This window comes from Vollenhovia emeryi, unplaced genomic scaffold (assembly GCF_000949405.1).
Source record: "Vollenhovia emeryi isolate VEMERY1.0 unplaced genomic scaffold, V.emery_V1.0 DF939128.1, whole genome shotgun sequence".
Lineage (NCBI taxonomy): Eukaryota > Metazoa > Arthropoda > Insecta > Hymenoptera > Formicidae > Vollenhovia > Vollenhovia emeryi.
Genome location: NW_011967238.1, coordinates 2629978 through 2653146, shown reverse-complemented (window position 1 = coordinate 2653146; position 23169 = coordinate 2629978). Strand labels below are relative to the sequence as shown.

General features: G+C 41.2%; 1 protein-coding gene across 1 annotated transcript in view; it reads left to right on the top strand.

Moving 5' to 3' along the window:
• LOC105568659 overlaps positions 1–21022 on the top strand; it is a 68975-nt gene extending 47953 nt beyond the window's left edge. The window contains exons 2-3 of the mRNA XM_012024494.1: positions 6087–6318; positions 14580–21022. Of these exons, the coding sequence (XP_011879884.1) occupies positions 6087–6318; positions 14580–14911 (564 nt within the window). The 3' untranslated portion in view covers positions 14912–21022. The remainder of the gene's footprint in view (positions 1–6086; positions 6319–14579) is intronic.
• Positions 21023–23169: the final 2147 nt, after the last annotated feature.

Below are 23169 nucleotides of genomic sequence, written 5' to 3'. Positions count from 1 at the left end.
TTTAATGGCCTACTAAATATCTCGCATCGTCGAGAATCCTAAAACGTTTGCTCCAATACCTTCCTTCGTTCTTTTCATTTTGCGTGAAGAAATGGCCAAAAAGCTTGCTTGTACTCCCTCGAGAACTGTTAATTATTAATCGTTTGGAATTCGAAAGCCGTTGGGACCTCAACGTTTTCTCTTCGTGGGACATAAACTGCAAATTGATTGAGGAATTAAGTTAGCTACTGGGCACTGGGACACCCTGTACATAAAACTACCGATAACGAGTCAATGTGCGTTCGAACGAGGTGCCGAATCGATGAGAGGCAAATTCCCGTGTTTTAATTAAATTCCTTTTGTACCGGGCACTGCAATGTGACAATTTATTTTAAAATCGACACCCGCTGTAACTACCGTAGAACTGATTTACTTTCTATGACGTTGCCGCGTGTTCGCTATGGCTTTTAATATTGACAGTCACGTCTGGTCCTGACGCTATCGGTTACTCGAAAATTTCGGATGGTGCTTACACGTAAAGAAAAATAACGTCAAAAATGTTTACGACACTTGAAAAATATCGGCACCCCTAATTCCTAATATATTTGATAGAAAAGGGGAGCATCTATTGTCACATCGCACACATATTTTCACGCGGTAGCCGCGACATGATATACCATTATATTATGCATTATCGCTGTGAATGTTAAAGAACACGGTTTTTCATCATCGGATAGTCAGGAGGGATACGCTACGTCGCCAAAAGTAGAATTTCATATCGCAAATGTCCCGCTGCGCGCTGTAAGAATTCAGCGTTCGGTGTCGCGCGCGGAATTTAATAAAGGCATAAATACAATAACCCCACGCGGCCTCGAGAGAGGACCGTTCGCGCTCCTTATTTTTTCCTCTCCCAATTTGCGATCGTACGCTTATTCCACTCGGCGCAATTTTTACCGCACGCCTGTCGTTCGTCGGAGAGGCGTCGCGACGCGAACGACAACGGGCGCCGTCGAAAGTCGTAAAGATGCAAATGCATCGTCTACGGGAGAGATTGCCAGCTGTCCCGAAACCCACCCGATGAATCCACCAGCCCTCTCGATGCCGCCCTGAAAGCCATGTCCCGCGGGAATGAGTTGGCCTCCTCAATTCGCAAATATGTATTACGAAAGGCGAAAGGGCAAGTATTTCGGAGACGGTTCGCAAGACTACGAGCGTATATCCCTTGCTTCGTATATCCTTTGGATATTTCTCGCATGACCCCGTAAGGTACAAGCTGCTGCTGCTGCTGCTGCGAGAGAAAAAGTTTTCGAAACGAGATATACGAGTAGCGAGCCGAGTTTGGGCAGTCGAATATATATTTGGGTGGCTGCCCTCTCTTTACTCTTGTCGCGTGATCGATGAGGCAACCGAAACGAGGTGCAACTCGGAAAAAACACGCGTCACGTCGCTCCTTTTTTTTTCCTATTTCGAAAATTACCCGCTATTAGCGTACGCGTACGGTAATTTACCTTGCTACTAATTACTGCAATATTCCCGTGAAAACGCTGACGTTCTCGTTACGATAGCGAATGCATAAGTCACGAAGCGCGTCCGTGCCGGGTGTCCGGTAGTGTCTAATAAACGAAAATTTATCCCTGCGCGACGCGCCGGTTTATTTGCCGGCAATTTTGCCCAGCGTCGCGTCGCCGCGCCCAGACAAAACGCATGTATATTATTCGGCTTGTAATTATAATTCACGAATTTGCGCGGGGTCAACCGAGTTCATCGGCAAGTCCTTGGACAGCAAGAATTATTATGCAGAGTGTTTAACAACGCCATATATTAATAATTAATCTTAATTACGATACTAAACAGGAGGAACAAGTTTTGCCCCGAGTGCAGACGTAAAACGAGCTAACTCTTCAAATTAAGAAAAAGAGAAATGTACTCTCGAAATTTGTTGCAATGGAATCTCACGCTTTTGGAGTGAGATTTCACACAAAGAAATAATAAAAATACTGCCAGTCCGACTGGAGTGCAATTTCACTTTTGAAAGAGCGCCATTATTCACTCTTTACTTGGATTGATTTTTCAACTCTGAAAAGAGTGCTATAGTTTACGTCAATCGATTATTGTCAGCGGTATAAAATTCATGGACGAGAGCGTCGCTATTGTTTGTTCGCTATGAGCATCGCATATAGAGGCTGTATTCTAATATTCACAGCCAGTACTGCAAATTTTTACTTTATGCATAACAGTTTTGCTTATTCTACTGATTGTCGCGGAAGAACCGCCACGGGCCGGGCTATCGTGATCTTACGAGTTCAGTAGCCATCTCGTGGCGGAATACTTTAAGTTGCAGTGAATTTTCGAGTGCTAACGCTTCACTTGAAAAATAAGAGTAAAATTCGTCACTTGTCTTAGAGTGTGAATTAATTCACTCTATTGGAGTAAATATTCACTCGAATAGAGTGAAGTAGTCAGTGACACCAAGATTCGAGTGAAATTTTCACTGTACTCTCAATCAGTGAATTATCATTGAAAATAATTTAAATCACAGTGGTATACTTTTAACTATAAATCAGTAATTATAATATAATATAAATCAATGACTACTCACTGTTTTCAGTGATAATTCACCGATTTGTAGTGAGATCGATCGTCGTTATAAATTAGTTATAGCATAGATTGTATAAGTTTATCTTAAAAAAAAAATAAGTTTTTGTAGGTCTTTAAATGGACTTTGCCACAAGTAGCGCGGATTTAGTTTGGCAATGCGTCGAGCTTAAAATCGCTGTGGCCTGGCCGGCGGTTTTTATCCGATTTTATGCGGCGAATCTTCCCACGTGAAAAACTACTGGTTAAAATAAATGAACGTTAAACCTACTAAAAAGGATATAAGATTATTCGGAACACTGGGCTTTTAAAGCCCCGCGCGATTGTTATACCATTTCACGTCGGTGATGCTTTCAATTCGCAAAAAAAGTACATTTATTACGCTCGTATCGTTCAAAATGCCATGATGCATACAGTGTATCAATTCATCCAACAAATAATACGATTTTTCGTTACCGGACGGATTGAATTTTATGAGCGTAAAACCGAAAAATTTTTTTATAGAAATAATATTGCCAAGTTGGCAGAGAAAATAAAAAAAAACATCAATGAAGGGATTTTTTTTGTGAACCAGAAAACAACTTAATGTAAACTGCTCAATTCGCGGAAGAATTTAATTTTATCTGATACATGTTTAATCGAAGTTTCTTAGTCTTTCCCAATTATGATTATATTTTACGCACTCTCAATAATATTTTCAGTTAATAATTTTTTTTATATACGATGTTTCTCTTACATCTCGTGGCACATAACGGGAATGTGTAAATTGGATCAGACTTTGGTCGTAATTTAGTGGCTAATCGGAAATGTCCAAGGGGACGTGTAACGTAATCGCGTTACACGTAATAATGGGTCGGCTGCCGAATATCAATTAAACTTTTCTAACTACTTTCGCAACTTGAATGAAGGCTTGTGTTTATCCGGCCATTGTCAACGATATAAATTACAAGGCTAGCGCGATGACGATGCGGGCTATCTATTATGGGCGCCCCGTAGCAGTCTCATCTTTTTCAAGTTGATACTTGATTAAACTTCCCTTAATTTCGACATACGGCTACCTCGGCATTGTACATGTCTTATTTATAAGATTGAATAATAAAGCAACTCGGTAAAGTTTATTATCGGGCGCACATCGGGGGTTTCAAGGCGAGTAAGGACATAAAGACGAACAAGAGGAGCTTACTTATACAAACTTCAGTAACGCAGTCAGTATTTTTAAGAGCGAAGGAAACTTCGTGAAGATCCTCGCGCAAGATTAAAATTATCTCCATTATCTTTTCTCGTCGCTGTGTCTCATATATACTTATTATATTATCTGCGCAGAAAATGATAGTCAGAGTTACTTACTTTTTATTTCTATGTAAATTCTCTAATTTTTCTAATGCAAAAGAATTTCAAGTTCGTACGTATAATATCGTGCCATCATTGCGGATTTCCGTTTAAATATTAACAGAATTTGCATGCAGACGTTTGTTCAAAAATTAAAAAAAAAAAGAAAAATGAAAATAGAACAGTTTTAAACCGTGATTGTTCACGCGGCGAGATTCTCACGAAACGACAATTGAAATTTTTGCGGTCTATTCGGCAAAGGCCATATTTATTATCTCGTTAATTTTAATCCCCCGACCACGCTGTGTGACCCAGTATCACGTACACCTCGACGACAATGATTTACGGCGCTTTTCCGGTACAATAAAGCCGGGGTGTGTACGCACGTACACACATGCATGCACGCGGTACACGTGGATACGCATATATCTACTTGCAAAAACGAGAACCGCGTCTATTTCGGTTTCACTTGTAGACACGGAGTGCTCGGAAATTACCGGATGTCGTTTTCGCCGAAGCTCTCTCGACCTGTAAAAATGTGGCAAGAAAGGCCGAGTGTCTACAATTGTCAAAATTAACAATTGAGCACAACGAACTTTCGACGAATTCTCTCTCCCTGCGTCTTATCTTTTCTGCTTCTCTAAAAGTTTCAAGGGGGAAAATAGATGACAAAAGAAATTAATAAGCTCAAAGTTAATAAGAACGGCATTTCGCGCATTGCGCTTTCTGTGAACATCATCATCCTCGAAGCAACAGAGAGACGCGTTTGCGGGAGACTGGAAATTCATTGGGTACCGCGAAGGCAAAGCAGCCAGACTAGAGCCTTTATGGACCTCGGACCTTCGCAAGGATTATTATAGTCATTGTTCAACGAACTCTCCTTAGCCGGTTCCCGCGGGCAAAACCGAGTATCGTACCATCTGAGCTCAACAAGTTGATAATCTGCATCAACGCGGTACATCAACTTTGAACCTAAGCGCTTTCAATGGCTACATTAGCATCGTGTTTAATATACGAGCGAATTGAATAAACAATTACCTACGTTTGCGTATAGTGTGTAACTTTCAGGACGCGCAAATTAAACCGAAAGCCAAATCGAGTTTCCCTCCCCGGATGAGAACGCGAGAAGTAAAAGCTGCATTTATTGCATACCGGCGAGGGAGTTGGCCGCTCTGCTTTCTAAAGATCGAGTTTCTTTACAAAATAGCTGCGTTACGTGAGAAGGATTGTCAAGATTAGCTTTCACGGAATGCCTTGCGACCGATTTTGTAGTCTGCGCTATTCGACGCCGTTGCTATATGTATAATCGAGATCGGCAGGCGTCTGATTTTCCCCGACATTTTGTTGAGATTAATTCTTTGTACATTTAATCCTCAGCTTCCTCTAATCCCACTTCTCTAACGCGCATCAGTCAACGTCACTACAAGTAAGATTGACGAACTCCTTATCCCCTCGACGATACTCGCAACTACTGTATAATAAATAACTATCTGTTTAAGATTGCCCGTGTCATTGTTTATCACGAATGTCGACGGGACCTCACAAAAGCCGCAGAGTTGCGAGGTCAATCGACACTTCGGATATAATAAAAGATAAATCTAGCGAATAAATGTACGGATTACTATTAAGCGAGCTTCAGTATTGCGCGGCGCAATCCGATTAGAGCAAGATTTTACGGAGGTATAAAATCGAAACGATCGAGCTGGAAAGAGAAAAAAAAATCCCGAGCGCATTATGCTGATCGGGATTCGGTGGTTATTCGGCCCTCGATGATATTATTTCCACGGACTTAATCACTAACGGCCGCGCGGCCAATAAATCGCTCGTAATTTGCTTTAAGCTCTTCGCGGAATTATCTGTACCTACTTTCCCCGAAGTTGCTGGATTACTCCCAGAGACTCCCCCGCGCACACACTTGGTGTCCCCGCACTTTCCACCGTCTGTAAGCTCTTTGACCGATCTAGAACTAATTTTCCCCGAGCCAGAAATTTTTATCTTTTTTTTTCTTCTTCCTAACTTTTTAATATCTCGAGTATCTTACAAATTGAAGCTTAAGGGAAAATGATGTTTGCGGAAGGATATCGAACGGGTGGAGTGTCTTTTTATCCATACTCAGCGCTTAGCGTATTCTACACGCTCAAGAGATCTTTCAGGTCGATTCTGATGAAAACATTTTCTTACAGATAATGGGTAAATGGTACGTCGTGGAAGTTCTGGAACACAAGATGGACCATACAAAGCCAGCGGGCGGCTCCTATGTCGTAGAGTCTTGTCCGATCGTCAAGTTGAGACCGCTAGATCACGCTGCGTTGAGACTATTGTGGACTGAGGAGTCTGGAAGCGTAGAATACACCTTCCGGATACCAGATATCTCCAGGAGAAAGGGCTTATGGCGTGCCATGACCTCGCAGAACGGTAAAGCGTTCGTTTATCTCTACTCGGCTAGCCAAATTTCAATTAGTTCCTCAAAATTTCCATGCTATTCTGGCTCTGTTATTTCTTCGCTACTCCACACAGAGACAATTTTTTCTTAAACTTTACCCTTAAAATCATGTAATTATGGAACAACATGACATTTTGCAGAATTTTATTCCGAAATTTTACCATTTACTAGTAAAATGTATAGGTAAATTTTAAGAAAAAAATCCCCTGTATGCTTACATACACATTTTAATTTTTAATAATAAGATGCACTTCTTTCCGTTAAGCGGTTTTCATTATGGTATTAAATGGCATCTAATTGCAAATACAATTCGATAATGCAACGTTGCGATTTAATTAACAAGTAGACGATGGCTACTCTCGGCTAGAGTACGTAAATTAATATTGAAACCAGATGCATTAATTACCATTGGTGTGCAAATTAATGCGTTTGTATTGCACATTTGACATCCACGCAATGAACCTTGTAAACGGGAGTCTGATGCGAAAACATATTTGCGTAAGGAGTAATTGCGCAAAATGAGGCTTGTGATTAGTAACATCTGGCGAAATTAGAGTAACACGGTTCCAGGTTATAACTTCTCTTGAACAAATCGATGGAAATCGAGCGGCGTGGGTCGGCTTTAGTTCTTTATATCTTAATCGAATCTCTCAGCATTCCGCTTCTCTCGATGAGTTCCAAAGTATCCCGACCATTCCAATTATAAGACGAGTTACGGCTCTCATTGCGATTGATTTTCCATGTTACACAGTTAGTCGAATTAAGAAACCTTTCGTGATAAAACTGGGAGTCTTAATTTTTCAATCAGTCTTGAGCAGCGTTTCGCCCAATCGATCTTCACCCGAGTGTCTCTTTAGAAACGAAATGGAGCTGTAAAGGACCCTTCGAGATTGCAAAAAGGAAAGATGAACAATCTCCGCGAAACGTGCGACAATTTTGGCGTACAACCCACAGCTTTATTACGTCGCGAATTATAGCCGTTTGCGAATAGACAAAATTAAAACACGGCTTTTTCGTTGGAATTTTTCAATTTCTCTCAAATTCTGACGAAAACGTGTTGCGCTTTTGCGCGTCTCTCGCATTATTATTCCTTTCCCGTAATTCTCTTCCTCTCCTGTCTCTGCGTGCTACGGATTTTATCGATCCATTGTGTGTAATGAAATTTTCAAAAGGGAAAAAATAAACAGCTGACTTGATAATAAATTCGGATTATTCATCAATTAAAATGTCACTTCTTTTATAAAACGTTTGAAGAAACAACAATCGCATAACATCCTCTTTAAACATGAGTATCGAGACAGATATCAATATGAAAGGATTAAAAGAAGCAATCAGAGTTCTTGATACAATTTCGTTGGTAAGAAAGTTATCATCAGAATTTTCGTTTCGCGCACGAAAAGCTCTTCTCTTGTTTCCACAAGGAGTCGAGCGACAGAGGATACAGATATATCCAGTGCGCGAACTTAGGCGCGGAGTTTAAAGTTCTTTCGAGGATGATTATCATAAGCCAGTCCGAATAACCGATCATGCCGGACGGGTGGGCGAAAGTTTCGGGGCAACTCCTCGCAGAGGGTAAATTGGATTAACGATTCGACCGGGTTGATCGCGCCCAAAGTTGCATCGGCATTAGGAACGTGCCATTAGTCTGGCGGCTCTTAAGACAGATACGCGTCTTGATGGGTCGTCAAACGAAGACGAACACACGCAACGAATTGACGTCATTCCACTCGTAGAAGAATCAATCAAAATTTATTCCTCGGCAGAGATTCGCATCGCAAACCTCGAAAGAAGCTTTAAGTACGAAACAAGCGGAACAAATCTCAGAGATAATATGTTGCGTAAATAAAAAATAACTACTCAAAACAAAGCGTGTTTCTTTTTACGTGTGAATTTTTTGATCAATTCCAGTTATCTTTGTTCAAAGTTAATTAGCAATTATTATAAGAGAAATTAATTAAAATCGGGTTATAAGATAAATTGGACAAGGCGACCGGTGCGTTTTCAATACGCTGGGAAGATGAAAATAAAATGAAATAATGATATTATGATAAAGGTATTCGAAATGGATTAATAGCAGTACGGCAGAGCAATGGAAGTAAAAAATAAAGGTGAAATGGAAACGGATTATTGCACTCGTTCGACATTTGGACCGATGGTAGGGATAAAGATCTCGAAAAGAGGAAAGATACGAGATTAAATTGGTTCAACGAAACTGTTTGGCTCGCTAGATACTTTCTTGAACTTCGACCTCCTTATGTTCGCGTCCATTGGCAGATTAAAAAGTTTATTCAGTGAAAAGCAGATTGCTGATTTCTGTGATTCGAATAAAAATACAGAGTTTTGTTTAACATTTCTAGAAATTCTGTCAAAAATAATCGCCAATTTATTAACATTATATAGAGCAAAAATTCACGAGTATCCTAGATATGTATCTTCTTGAAGCGCATTATACGTGGGAGTCTACATGATCCTTTCTGATCACACCGAAGTTGACAAAATCACTTAATAGCATTACAAGAAAACGCCAATTCACTGAATTGAGTTAAGGGACTCGATGTAATTGTTATCCGTTAGGATAACTTTCGTTCCAGATAAGGAAGAACGTAAACGAGATATTAAACAAGATAACATCCCCTCCCTAGATGGAACGAACAATCGCGTATCAATGTAATTCACCAGAACACGATTCGCCAGCGGCAATTAAAATCCCAAGACGGCTAACGATCTTAATGAATTCGTGGAATCGTCCGTGTGATTATCGGTTAACCGTCAGCCGAGCCGGGATAAGATTCAGCCGTCGTAAGCCGGCGAAGTCGAGGCATCCAATTACGACTGCCGGCTGTCGAGGGAATGACGGGGAACGCGGAGAATTCGTCGCGAGGCGCACCTCCGAGAAGAAAGCGCTCGTCGACGTGGAAAATAATTTTTCAAAAGTCGCACGGCCATCTGCTCTTTCTAATTTCTTTCCGGCCGACTCTGCAAGTTCTCCTCCTCCTCCCCCTCCTCTCCCTTCTACCCCGCGGGCAACCACTCTGCCGAATAGCTTGTCCGCCACTATCCTTCGCTATCGGCCAACAGCAAATACGAGATCCTGTATAATGGCGCGCGAGCAGACGCGGAACGTAATGCGGATTGAGGTCTCTCCGGGATTTCGTTTCAGTTCAGCCTGTCTGCCGGAGTATACTAATCCGAAAACCGAAAACGATCTGAACTACCGAGGATAATATGCCGCATCGTGAGGCTGCAAGAGCGTATATACCCGATTGATGCACGGACGTTGTTTGTGGAGTCGCCGGAACTTTGGGACAGTTACCGAGTTCGCTCTCATATTAATCCTCTCGCGAATGAATCTTCATTCAGGAAAACGACAGGTTTCTCTGAAATGAGCGACTTTCGCCGTACCTTTCAAGCGGCAAGATTATATAAGTTTTCTGCTTTTCAGCTAAAAGTGATAAATACGCGATCCGTACAATGATGAAGATGTTCTAATAAAATTAAAAAAGAATTACTCAAATCAATTCCTTTATATCGCTTTAATTCGCCAGTGTGTTGAGTGCCATGGACGTTTGATACGCGACAGTTTTCAAATCAATTTCCAAACATTTGAAGAACATCTCTTCCCTGATCAATAATCGATACTTCGTTAGTGAAAATTTAATTGATCGCGAACCTTTTTCATAAAGCAAGTGTTATAATTATCTGTTTCAAGCAAGAATGCATTTCTGTTAAATTACTTGAGGAGCATTTTTTAATTTTGACGTTTTGCGTCAGAAAGTTCTCGTTAAACCCAATTTTGACCTAGTATTTCAATATCGAGGCACCAGAAAAATTCCAGCGTAATAGAATTCCTGAGGAATATCTTTCTATATCAGAGAAAAAGAGAGAGAAAGGGAGAAGGGGGAGGAGGGAGAAAACATGACGATAAAATACGTGTACACATGTGTGAACAATTAAATTTATCCTGCGGTTGATTAAATTTCGAGACAGCGGCGTGCCGGATAAAAAATAAAAAGTAATAAAAAATAAATATCAAGTCAAATATCTCTCTCCGACAAACAACGGGCTGTTATTAATTTAAAATGCAATTTTCGCTGACGCGAAATTTTGAAATTGCACGTATCTCGAATACCTTGCCGGCTAAAATAACATTCGCCCGCACGCACGTACACATGCACACGCGCGCGCGCAGCTGATTGCACAAAAGACGCAAAACATGCTAACATATCGCGTCGTTTTCCTTAAGGCGGAAAAAGAGAGACGCGCGCGCGATCAATGGTCACTTTTTCGTCGGCCCAACATGAACGACTTTATTACGGAAAGTTAAATCAATTTCGTGCATTAGCCGGTCCTTGAGCCGGAAGCACTAGGACCGCGCGAGGATTCGCTCGCGAGAGTGTTTTTGCCGTTTTATAGACGACGCGAAATGAAAACTTTCCTCCGACATCTTCCTCTCACCAAATTTAACTTCCCCCCCAACTTCGGCCGGGAATCTCATCAGGGCTTGCAGCCGCCGTACTTTAGGCACTAAAAACGAAGATTCGGGGCAGTTTTTCGCGATGGAATTCATAATTCTCGCGCAACGTAGTTCGCGGCTACTGGACGCTTGACGAGACGATGAAGAGACCCTTGAGAGACTAATATATGGATGTAAGTGCCGCCCGCCCAGGATCTAAGCGCGGTTGGAACAACTTTTCAGAGAAGATAAAGACCTCTTATCTTTGCACCAACGACCTAGTTTTCAAACTTGCAAACGGGTAGCGCTGCTCTTTTCTTAAAAGTTAGAGATGAAGAGATGCATACGCAAAAGTGCTACACGATCAAAGAAATCGCACAAAATTTAATTCAATTTAAACCAAATAAAATGTAATGGAAGTTAAGTTAGAAGAATTTTTTTAAGTGTTACTTTAACTGAAGACCCTAAACGACAACTACACTAAGTAAAAAAAAAGTTATTTAATTGACTAAATAAGTTTTAGTTGGCGGTATTTTTTTGATTCAAATATACATGTTTTTAAATTAAACAGACAGTCATCTAGCGGAAAACGTGTATTTTTTTGAATTGACAAATATTTTTGTGAATTGATTAATATTTGCTTGGCAGTTCGTAATCGCTGTGCACAGTTGAATAAAAAAATATTTCTTTTCAAAATTTTTTCCCCTCGGTGAATATAAACATTTGTGGCATACGTTATAATATTGCAGCAAGGAGCAGACAGAAAGAGAGAGGCAGATGAATATAGTCATTAGGCTAATCAGTTAATTGGTTTGCTTGTTAATATACGATTTCTCGTTTATCGGTAAGGTATACCGTTTGGCCGTTAATTTATAATTGTTTACATACGCGCGGAGAGAAGTAAATTGCAATCCATCGCTCAATCGCTCAATTTAGGGCGGCGATATACACAGTAGTTAGGAAAATGTAATGATAGTGTCGCGCTACGGGAACGATTTTGAATACTGATCAGGACAATGTATCGATTGAAGCGATTACGGCGCTGACATTGCCGGCATATTCGCGGCATATGCAATTAGTCGTGCACGTTGCAATTACCATGTCGTTTTAATATAATTCGTGACTTCGCAATTGGCAAGTAAACGCGAGTAAGTAAACATCTAATTGCTACCACGATGTAATTACGGGTATCGCGTCGCGCTTTCGATTTCGTCGACTGCGCGCGATTCACCGTCGCTTTGCTTAATAGCCGGAACAATCCAGTCGCAGTAAATGTCAATCGCAACCGTTTCAATGAATCGTCATTTCAATGAATTGTCAGGATACGACAGTGTCTTGCGGCAATGATCGATATGTCACGTATCCATACGTGGAACGACGTTGTTGTTTAACGACACTTTGGTCAACTTCAATTACGAATGTCGAGTGGCATAAAAATGTTATATAGATATATGTATCTTTAACAACGAAAGAATGTGAATCGCCACTAGTTGATTAACGATAAAAAGAATTGTGTAACGACTTTAGACTGGCAGATGGTCTCTTTATTTAAATCCGACGCTTCGACCGTACGGGTTGCGGTCCTTCTCAAGGAATTCTCAAGGAAGATGTATATTTGTATGTCTTCGAGATGAGAACTTTTTGACATTTTCATTCGACTTTGGAACTATAAAAAAACGTATGAAGATCGCATTAAAACCTGGCGGTAGACCCCACAGGGGTGGGATCCGTCCCTCCTCTCTGTGCACAAGTTTAGTTGTAAACGTAACGGATGCGTCTAAATGTCGGTATTAAAGTGCTATCTCCAGCGAAATATTTCCGACATCGCGCGATGATCCCGCGAAATGTGGAATGCATATGCATCGCTTATGGTCGCTGCACATTGCGCATATAGATTGTACACGTGCTTGCCGTCTCGTCTCCGTATATTTCCCTTCATAACGTTAAGTGCGCTCTCAACTACGTAATGAGCCGTAATATTGCGTATTTCCACTTCACACCCGTATATTTCGCGTCGTCACGAATTATCATCGAATCCCGTCTGAACTACGCCAACAAGTGAGGTCGTAATCAAATCACTGCAATTCTGATTATTCAAGTATATTGTAATTGTCCGATTATCCCAGCGTTTGCAAATAGCGGCCCAATTAACTCGGTTTAATGTGAAAATAGCCGCGAGCCGCAAGACGAAGAATAACGCGTGATAAAAACGTGACTGTGAATTTTTTGCATCGTTTACACGAAGCAGACGGTGGCGTTTAGGTGCGGAACACCCGCCGTGTTTTATCCCGGTCAATTCACTTAGATCAAACATTTTTGCAGATTAAACATTGCACGGGTTGGAGTTTATATCTCAGGGTCCGGTGAAGTGGTTGAAACTTACATTTGTCAAAGCCCCGACTTAGTCCATTAAACGTGTTCAGATAAAAGTGCCAAGTCCGTGATAAATGATACTAAATACAATGGTATTGCGCCACTATTTGTTACTCGCTGTGGAAGTTTCTAAAGGAAACACTTTGGTTTCTTTGTAATTTCGTACTACTCGCATCAGCCTTTTTATTGCTTCGCAACGCTCGTACTCATTACCCGAACTACTTAATCACCACCCAAATGCTATAAGGAGATTAATCGAATCTGAAAGCTCATCGGACGGCACATCAATTTTGTATAACGCCTTCATGTGGTGGAGCGTACATGACGCAACATCATAATTTTCTTTAAATCCAAATAAGCTTGAAAGTATAATTTTTTAATATCGTCGGCACACAGTGCGGTACACATGCGTGCAGTATGTGGAAAAATATTTGCGTACCTTGTCCCGTTTGAAAAAATTTTATGCAAAACAAGAAGGTAACGTCGTATTTTTATTACATTCTGTTTGCGTTTCCAGTAATACACTGAATAAACCAACTCGTAGAAACGTTTTTTCTTTCGTGCAAAATTTTCCCAAAAATAAACGAGGTATCCAAATGCCTTTTTCATTCACTATGTGTGCACACGTGTAGATTAGTGTGTAATATACATGAGTTGCATTATTTGTGGGACAACGGCGTTGTATATAGGTGAACTATATAATGTTTCGTCTCGTCGCCGTATCAGTAGAGACAGGAAATTGGAAAGTCAAGCTTTCGTTGCTTGCTCAATCCTTCTTTATTGTCGCGCGTCCCTATCCCGACAATATCTTAGATACCCATTTCGGAAAGCTCTGCGGCCCGGAGAGCCTCATCTATCATTCTCGCCATTAATGCGTGCGTGTTAAATTTACCGGATCAACCGCACCGCCGGGTAAATTTTTATTACCGTGCTATTATTTGCCTGACACACGTCTCAGAATTCTCGTTTAAAACATATTATATTATTTGCAGGATCTTTTAATCTTTTAAATAATCTCCGGACGGGGAGCTTGAATTTTCCCAGTTTTTATCTTTCATATCACGACAAGTTATTTTCACGTGAAACAAAAATCCGTGAGTACAAAGTGTCCCCGCTCTTCCACCCTTCTTCCTATTTCACTCAAGAGCATTCCACGTGAAGATAAAACTACTTCGTAAAAATAGACTTGTCGTCGACAGACATTTATTTCTGCAGTCGCGACAGTTCCGTTTGTACAAGAGATTCTACTTCGTGCAGCGGACGGAAGCTGACGCGAAAAGCCGGGGCAGGAAATTCGATAGGGAGGCCTCCTCACCCTCTCACCTTCTTCCCTCTCCCCCTCCCCCCCTTGTCTTGCGTATTACGTCCCGTTGCTTCTTTTAACCCGGTTGCTGATTTAATTTGCAGGTACCTTAGCGGAGAGGCATTCGTACCAGCAGTTCGCCGGCAACGTGCACGTAATGAAGGCCGTCGCCTCGGACATGGTGTTGACTTTCTGCTCCCGGAGTCCCAACAGTCAGCTCTACTCCCTCCTGTTGTCACGCGAGCACACTTTGCAGAAGAGCGACAAACGAGGCGTTCACAATCTCCTGTCGCGCCGCGGCCTCAAGATCATCAGCATCCGCGAGACCTGCGTCAACGGCGGCACCGGATCCAGGCGGGGCGCGCTCGATCTCGTCGGCTGGGCGACCCTCGTCGGCCTCCTCTCGTCGAGCATCCTCTTCAGGTCCTGGCAGTAGTGAAATTAAACGGACGATCGATCGAACTCGAGACGCCCAGATCGCCAGATCGCGCCCCGACTGTGTCTCTCCGTCTCAGACTAATTAACGCGATTGTGCTAACACTTTGGATGCTGCCGTGCGAGTAATCTTAGGAGCATTACGCCGGGTTACGGAAATCCGTCGACTGTGTACTCGACGTACACGTGTTACGTTAGTTGCGTATCTATAAAATGCCCGCGCGCCGAATTAAATAATTTTAGCATCGCGAACTTTCTCCGCGATATATAATTTAAGCTCTCACGGAACAATTTTTAATTACGGAATCGATCTCCTTTTTCTAAATTTATACTACGACTTACTACATTATTACGATCTGTTTTTACTAACTTTAACGGATAGTACTAGATAAAAACAAAAGGAGTATGTTCTACGCGGTTACAAAATAAAATATGATCGTTACACACGTCAATATTTAAAGCGCATATTCAGGTGAGTCGTTTAAAACATTTTTAACTAAAATTAAATTTCACGCAAGGCAATTAATAAGCTCCATTTATCGTGTCACTCTTTCTCATGCGCAACACTCGGTGTGCATCAATCGATGCGCGAGCTAATGTCAAGCGAAACGAGGGAGTCGCAAGGGGTTAAAATTCCACCGGCGACCGGACGCTCGATCATTGACATCGAAGGTATCTTTCGCAATTAACTTAACGTCATCATCGTGGACACTCGATCAGCATCGCGAAGACAAAACTGCGATTTGGATCCGCGTTCCCGGTTCCAGGTAATCGCACGGAGAGAATCACGTCGGCGGGATTTGCGATTCGATGGCTCCGACGACTTTTAAGGGGGATCGGGATCGCGAGGGGCGCAGCGAGATCGAGCGTAGGAAGAGCATCGATATCATCTGCGATTCCCACGCGAGAGAGCTTCTTCTGTTCTATCCCCTTATAGATCCCCCGGATCCGTCGGCCACTCGAATATTTTTCAGCGACGTCCGCCGTCGTTTGTTCCTTCGCTGAGAATGAATTACCCATTAGGCAATTTTTCTTCCCCTCGCGCCCTCTTTGCCCCCGTGGTCCTTCGTGGACATCTCGCTCTTCGCCATTCCGCACGGTTTTTAATCAAAGGCCCTTTGTGGCGAGAGCAAAAAGTTTGTCGCGGACAAAGCGCGTGTACCGCGGGGTTCATTTTTTTCCCCGTGGTGTTTTCTTCAGTTACATGCCAACGCGTCCTCTCTTGCAACAAATTCGCTAAACGAGGTGATTTTGCATCGGCTTTTATTGGAAAAAGTCTGCTTCGATACTTGGACTTAATGCATTTGCAGCTGTATTAGATAAAAAATTATTTCCAAGCTAATTATTTTCCTCTTCGTACGTGATGACCACGTTTTTTTTTGCGGCGCGGATCTAAGTTTCTACGAACAGATTCATCGCGAGAGCCGGGAGAAAGAAGGAGCACTCCCGAAGTTTCAGCAAAAGTTGTTAAGATCACTTTGCGTCCGTTGCGAAAATACGTGGCCCCCTCTCCCCTCCCTTTAATGGCGCAAATCCCAACGAAATCCGTAATAGAGAAAAAGAGGGAGAGAGAGAGAGTAAGAATGACGGAACATCAGAATCTCTCGCGCGAGAACCGCGTTGGGGATTTTCCGTAAATACTTTTCCGATAGCTGAGGGACGCGTACTCGTTTGGCGCACCTCTTGGCATCCCTTTGACCACGCTGGGGGATGTTCGAAGCGTTCTCTTTCCATCTCTCTCTGTTCCCCTTTCTCCGATACCAGTCCGTCAGAAAAGTTCCCTCGAATTGCCTTATCGCGGTGAACATCTCGATGCCCGACTCGCGTCCCGCCGATAAGAGCGCGGGATTACGGGGAGGGGCGGAGGGGGATGAGAAATGGGACTACGGGGCCAAGAGGTGTCTTGTGTGTCTCCGTCAAATATACGAAGAGACGGAGGGAAGGAGAGGGAGCGAGAGGGAGAATGAGGTATGCTCTCGACGATTTCGAGTTCCACTGATGCAGCAACCTCATGTAGATTGCAGAACTGTCTGAACGGCGATAATGCAGTTCCGCGGGAAGAAGTTCCCCCCCCGAGATTCGCTCTCGTCTCTTCCGGGGATTTCCGTATACGGTGTACTCTTAGGAACGAGGCTGACGTTGACCGTGGTGAGTGGTCACCGTGACCCAGTCCCAGCTAACGTCTTCACAAGTATAGCGACGAGACGCCCGCGGCTTACGGTCAAAGCTGCTTTGTGCGAAGCGTCGAGCGACAGCTGATCTACCGCTTCAAGTTTTATTAATCTTTCCTTTCGTGAGAATATTTTCATCTTTCTTTATCGTGCGAGGCAAAAAGTTATAGGCGCGCTTCAAAAGATTTTCTACATTCGCCTCTCCATTATTGACGATCCCGATAACGCAGTGGATTTTTCTTTCACAGAGTCGGGTAAGTACTGTATAAAAAAGCTCGTGAAGCCTTTTCCAAGACACCCTATATTACCTGGTTCGGGTCACGTACAGCTCGCGAGTGTCGCGACGTCGTCGCGACGACGGGGCGTCGTTCTGTTTCGTTCTGCCGCCGTCGTAACGAAATCACCGAAATCTCCGTATTCGCGCTTGGAATTTTCAAACGACTACGCAAATAGATAACTCCCCCCCCATTTTTCACGACACCGTCGGCAATTACTGATTTATCAGCCTGATTCGCCGAAAGAGGAACAAATCCGCACAAATCGAGTCTTTTTGCACGATTATCGAATATCCTATTCGCGAAAAAAGTAAAAAAAATATATAAAGACCATCAATAGCTTTGATCGTCGAATTTTTATACATCTCTCAATGTTTCTAATGTTTAATGCGAAGGGAGAGGTAGACCGTTTCGGAATTTCTACACGCGCGCTATCGAAAAATCGATGTCTTCTACGGATATCTTTTGAGACCGGTCCAACGTTGCGCGTATTTACGATAAGTAATTGTAATTTTGGCTAAAGTTCCGAAAAGAGATTTTTGCCCGAATTACCGTCAAGTTCGGCTCCGATGTCTCTCTCGGAAAAATAAGCAGCGGAATCTTTTATCACGATTTGTTCGTCTCCGCGAGGCTAAATTTAACTTGCACTTTTGTTAAATGAAATTAATTTCAACCGGCAAGTGGATGAATATCTCTTATTCTTCGTTACACTAGGCTTTAAAATAATTTGAGGTAAATACGCTTTTCGGAACTTTGCTCGTAATTTTAAGCGAAAGATCTAAGTGTTCAACTTAAATGAATCAATACGACTGCAAGCCGCATAAGTAACACACCATCTTTTTCAGAAAATAACTAGTCGCCGTCAGAATTTTATTCCATAAAGTAATGGATGCTAAGTCCGATTATTTAAATTGACATTTCCTTCCTGCAGTTTTATTAAACTTTACACGAATAAAATACCGTCCGCGGTTTCTCGAAAAAGATATACAATAATTTATGCGGTTTCCAATCGCATCGATATAAATTATTTCATCGTACATGGATGATACGTGTCTCCGAAAAATAACCAAACGAATCGAATCGTCGTTCTTTCGCACGAACTCGAGACACGATAGACAGAATGTCGTACATGTTACCGGATGTTAGCCGAATGTAAAATGACAATAGGTGTCAGCGGTCAAGCTGATTCTGCGAGGATGGATAGGTGTAGCGAATTGTCGAATGTTTAAAGTCTAAACTATCGAACCAAATATCGCGCGAGGGAGGATATCGATGTACCGTGACAATTTCACGTTCAATCTGCAATTCTCGAATGTTTTTCTCTACAGTCATCTACGATTAAGAGCGTCAGTTATCTGATAAGCTGCGAACGTAATTGAAATACGTAATTCTCTTAGCGTTTCCATTGCGTACGACACAAATTTCATCGTTAACATTTAAGTCTCATTTTATTTTCTCCATTTATTAAATTGATGTGCAATCGTAGAGCTATATGAATTATGTGTGTAAGGAAAATAATAGTTTAATCCAACTACGCGACTAATAACTCAAGCGGCGACAATTATTTCGCTTTAAAATATAAAGTGCTACTCGAAATACAGCAATTCTAATTATTATTTTGTTAATTGTTTTGTATGTAACTCTATAAAGCAAATTTATTACTCATTATCGGGATGCCGTTATTACTAGAAAGTCTATTATAAAATAATGTAGTTGTTAAAATAATCATATTTATATAAATATATAGGTATATAAAATGCCATAAAGATCCGATATGAATTATCGATCGATTAATATCAAGATGCGAAGTGTGATTGTGATCAATGACGAATTAAATCAATTACATTGAAACATTATATATATAAAGAGAGAAAGAGAGAGAGAGAGAGAGCAACGATTACGCGAATGTAAAACGATTACGCATCCCTAAAAAGTCCGATGCGCTTGATAAGCCTCATTTAGATGTTTGCAAAATTGTAAAAAATACACCCGAGAAAGTAATTGAATATTGATTAAACAAAAAAGTACTAATCTTGGTCGTTTGTATGCGAGTTTGTGTTCTTTATCTAGAACAATGTCGGACAACTCGCGGATGTGTTAACGTGACGAAAATAAGAGCGTAAAATAATCATCCGCATCGACGTATACGGACATTTCAAAAGAGCTACGGGCGTGTGAGGGGATTATCAATAATTAAGGCCGACGCCGCGCTGATTGCTGTAAATTAATATCGATTGTGCAATAGCGCGGCGCCGTGCTGTAAGTGTTGGAGGGGCGAGTAAACAATTAAAGCTCACGATGGGACGCGATTAAGGCCTGGCGGAGCTCGATAGCTCGGGGAAGGAAGGCCGGCTTATCGATCCCCGTGCCCCCCCGAGAGCGGCCCCGAGAGTTACCGTTGTTTCCGTAACGAAACGTCGCACCGTTATGCAGAATTTACGAGGCCGCGGGCGTTAACCACGCGAGAACCGTGCCATCAATTTTTATCACCCTCACTTCCGAATTAAGCTTAAACACGATATTTCTTTTCGAGCATACGGCGGATTTATCGGACGATTACACGGGAATCCCGTAACTCGCGTTACGACCCGGCTGCGTATTTCTCACATCCGATCCGCGTGCGCGAGGCTGTTATTACTTTTTTTTTAATATCTCGTCATTTATTGAAAAATTATTACCGACGCCTCGGCTCCGGATTGTTATATGTCTCTCGAGAGATCCCGAGTCTCGAGACCGGACGACGGTTCAACGCATGCGTGTTTTCGCCGATTCTCCGGAATTGGCTCAATCACGTTCGGTCAAATTTTCCCAAATTTAGCATCGATTTTTGGACAAGTCTAATTGGGATTATTAATTCATCTACTTGTCGTCGGGATATTCAAAGGATTAGGCTGGTATTACATTTGTCGTACGACAAATGTTTCAAGCGTGTCGATTGGCCGCAGGATAGAAAAATTTCCGAGCGTCTAGAAATCTTCTATCTTGTGGCCAATCGACACACTTAAAAAAATTTGTCGTACGTCAAATGTGATAGTGCCCTTAATGAGTTGTACGACGGGCATTTAATTTTCATTCTCGCGGATGTCTTTTTTTATTAAGATTTTCAATTTCTTTGACAATTTGTCGTCTTGAATGATGTCGAAAGTAAATTCGAGACCTTCGTCACGTACAGAAAACAATTGAAAAGGCTCGTTAGTCCATCATTCCATAATTACCAATTAATTGATATATTAATGCGAAAGAAACGTGACGAGATAATAAACATATACGAAATCGCGGCATCTATTGCGAAGAAAAGTAGTCAGTAATATATCTCGACTCGGAGTTGAGATATTCGTGATATCGATCGTAAAAACTGCCCACAATCATCGGTAATTCGCGTTCTCGCGATAATCTTAAGTGTAATGAGGGATATATTAGAGAGCTCGTTATTGAATTATTGTATACTCGACGCAATGGTCGCGCGGGAACGCGCGATGTTATGTTTAAAATGCTCTAGAGTCTTTATTTATTGTACAAAACGCTGGATATTATAGATAAATATATATATATACATATAAGTATACGTGTAAGTTACATATACGATCTATAGTACCTAATACGATGTATTCGTATGCTTATTATGTGTATAAATATGGAACAATAAAAACCTACTTCGACGTTTCACGCGTCTGTGTATTACACGGCTTCCCACCCCTTTTAAATATACACAGTTGAAAAATTTGTGTTAAATTTAACAGATATCACATGTCACCAACGGTCCACACACATTTTTGTGTGTTAATTTAACATAATATGGATATGTTAAATGATCACACTAGTACTCTGTTAATATTTTAACACAAAACAAATGCAAATCTCAAAATAATTTGAAATAAATTTTCTGCAAAAATTAACTCATTTTTAATGACAAAATGAATGTTAAAAAATGTAATTTTTACGTTTTAAAGATGTAATAAGTCAAATGTCGGTTTGAAATCACTCTCACTTATGTTATACAGAATAAAATCAATGTTTTATTCTGTCAATTTTAACACATAAATTTTGTTACTAATAAAATAGAACATATGCATTGTGTCAGATTGAAAATAAGTGCATATTGTGTTGTTTTAACATTTCTTTTCAGTGTTTCAATAATTTTACATTTAAGGTCGATTAACGCAAGAGCAATATGTGAAATTAACACATGAATGTGTTAAACATTTAACACAAAAATTTTAACCGGCACTTTTTTAAACAAGAAAACACAAATTTTCCAACTGCGTATTAAAAGTACAAATATATTTTAAATTTTAATATTCCTTCTCTCAATGATAGTTGCGTATTCAGGCGAGGTGAGATCTACTCCGAGAGTGGAGGATGTGCCCTTTTTCTTACGATATTAATTCACAAGAGTCTCGTCTTACGATGTAAAGCATTACGTCGAGAGAGAAAGACAAGAGCAACTTTAATGCTGCAGCCGGCAATATAATGCATTCTAACGTAACGTGTTACGTCACGTAACTCTGCCTTACAAAATGCAACGGAAAGTTTCGTCGAACTTACTTCTCGCGTAGCGAAGTCTTGAACAAGCGACCTGAGCGAGTCGAAAGAGCGAAAAAGCTTTCCGAGCCGCTCATATATTTGCATCGACGGAGCCGCAAGGTGAAGCGGAAATTCTACCATGGACGGTAACTAGACGATAAATATCGTGAATGTCAGACGCCGGGAAGATACCAATCTATCAAAACATCGGCATTCGATACACGTTTTACAGTTATCCTATATAATAAATTAATCCCTCCCCCCCACCCCCCGAAATTATCCCCCAATCCTACCTACCACATCCTTACGTTAATCCGTTGCATAAAAATGTGCAGTAATAAATCTACAAAGTAAATAAAATGTTATACTCATCGAATTATCCTCAAATCCTATAACCTACCCGTATAGTAACACATTCATTTTCCTAACTAGATTTCTTAAATTTTCTACCTAAATTATCATACAAATTAAATTTCCCTTCATTGCCGAAAATTACAGCCCCATATTCCTATCTCGTACTCTTGTTTATTCATTTTCCTATCTACCCGATGTTTATCTGGCTTTTACCCGTATTTCTCTCTACGTACATAATATTCCTGCCTTATCATTAATATACCTTTAGTTACGATCGCGGTCACCTGAAATTTTAGAAGTGCGAATTCGGTTTTAAATCGCGACCGTTTGGTAGTTTTAATTGGGATTTTAATTTACGCGGAATATAGAGAAGTTTTATTTAATTGGAGACGGTATATTTCCGTCTTCGATTACGTGCAATCGCACGTTGTTATACGTACACCACTTGTGTACTCTACTTCGTTGTCTTTCTTCTGGCCAGACAAACTCACCTTTTTCTGGCCAATACCCTGGCTTTACGTAGCCAGAAATCGACAGCAAGGAGATATACTCCTTCTGCTGCCAGCTGATCAGAGCCAGCAATAAGCGTAAGATTCTACGCTTATGATGCGCGAAACACGAACGCGTCGCGAAGGGGTCGTCAAATTAATTAAATCAATTACGTACAGCGTTCTGTGAGCAATAAAAATAATAATTACATCACGAATTTATTCTTTACACGCGTTTATTCGCAATTAAAATATGTGTCCAATAATTAAAATATATAACCGATTAGAAAAAAAATCTCTATCTCGACAGCGTTTTGATTCGAAGGGATCGCGATTCTAAACTTTACACAAAACTTTTAAACTCGATAAAGTAAAAAACAACGGAACTTTAATTTGGAAATTAATGAATAAAAATTGCTAGACGCGTCATCCGATTGAATCTAAGGG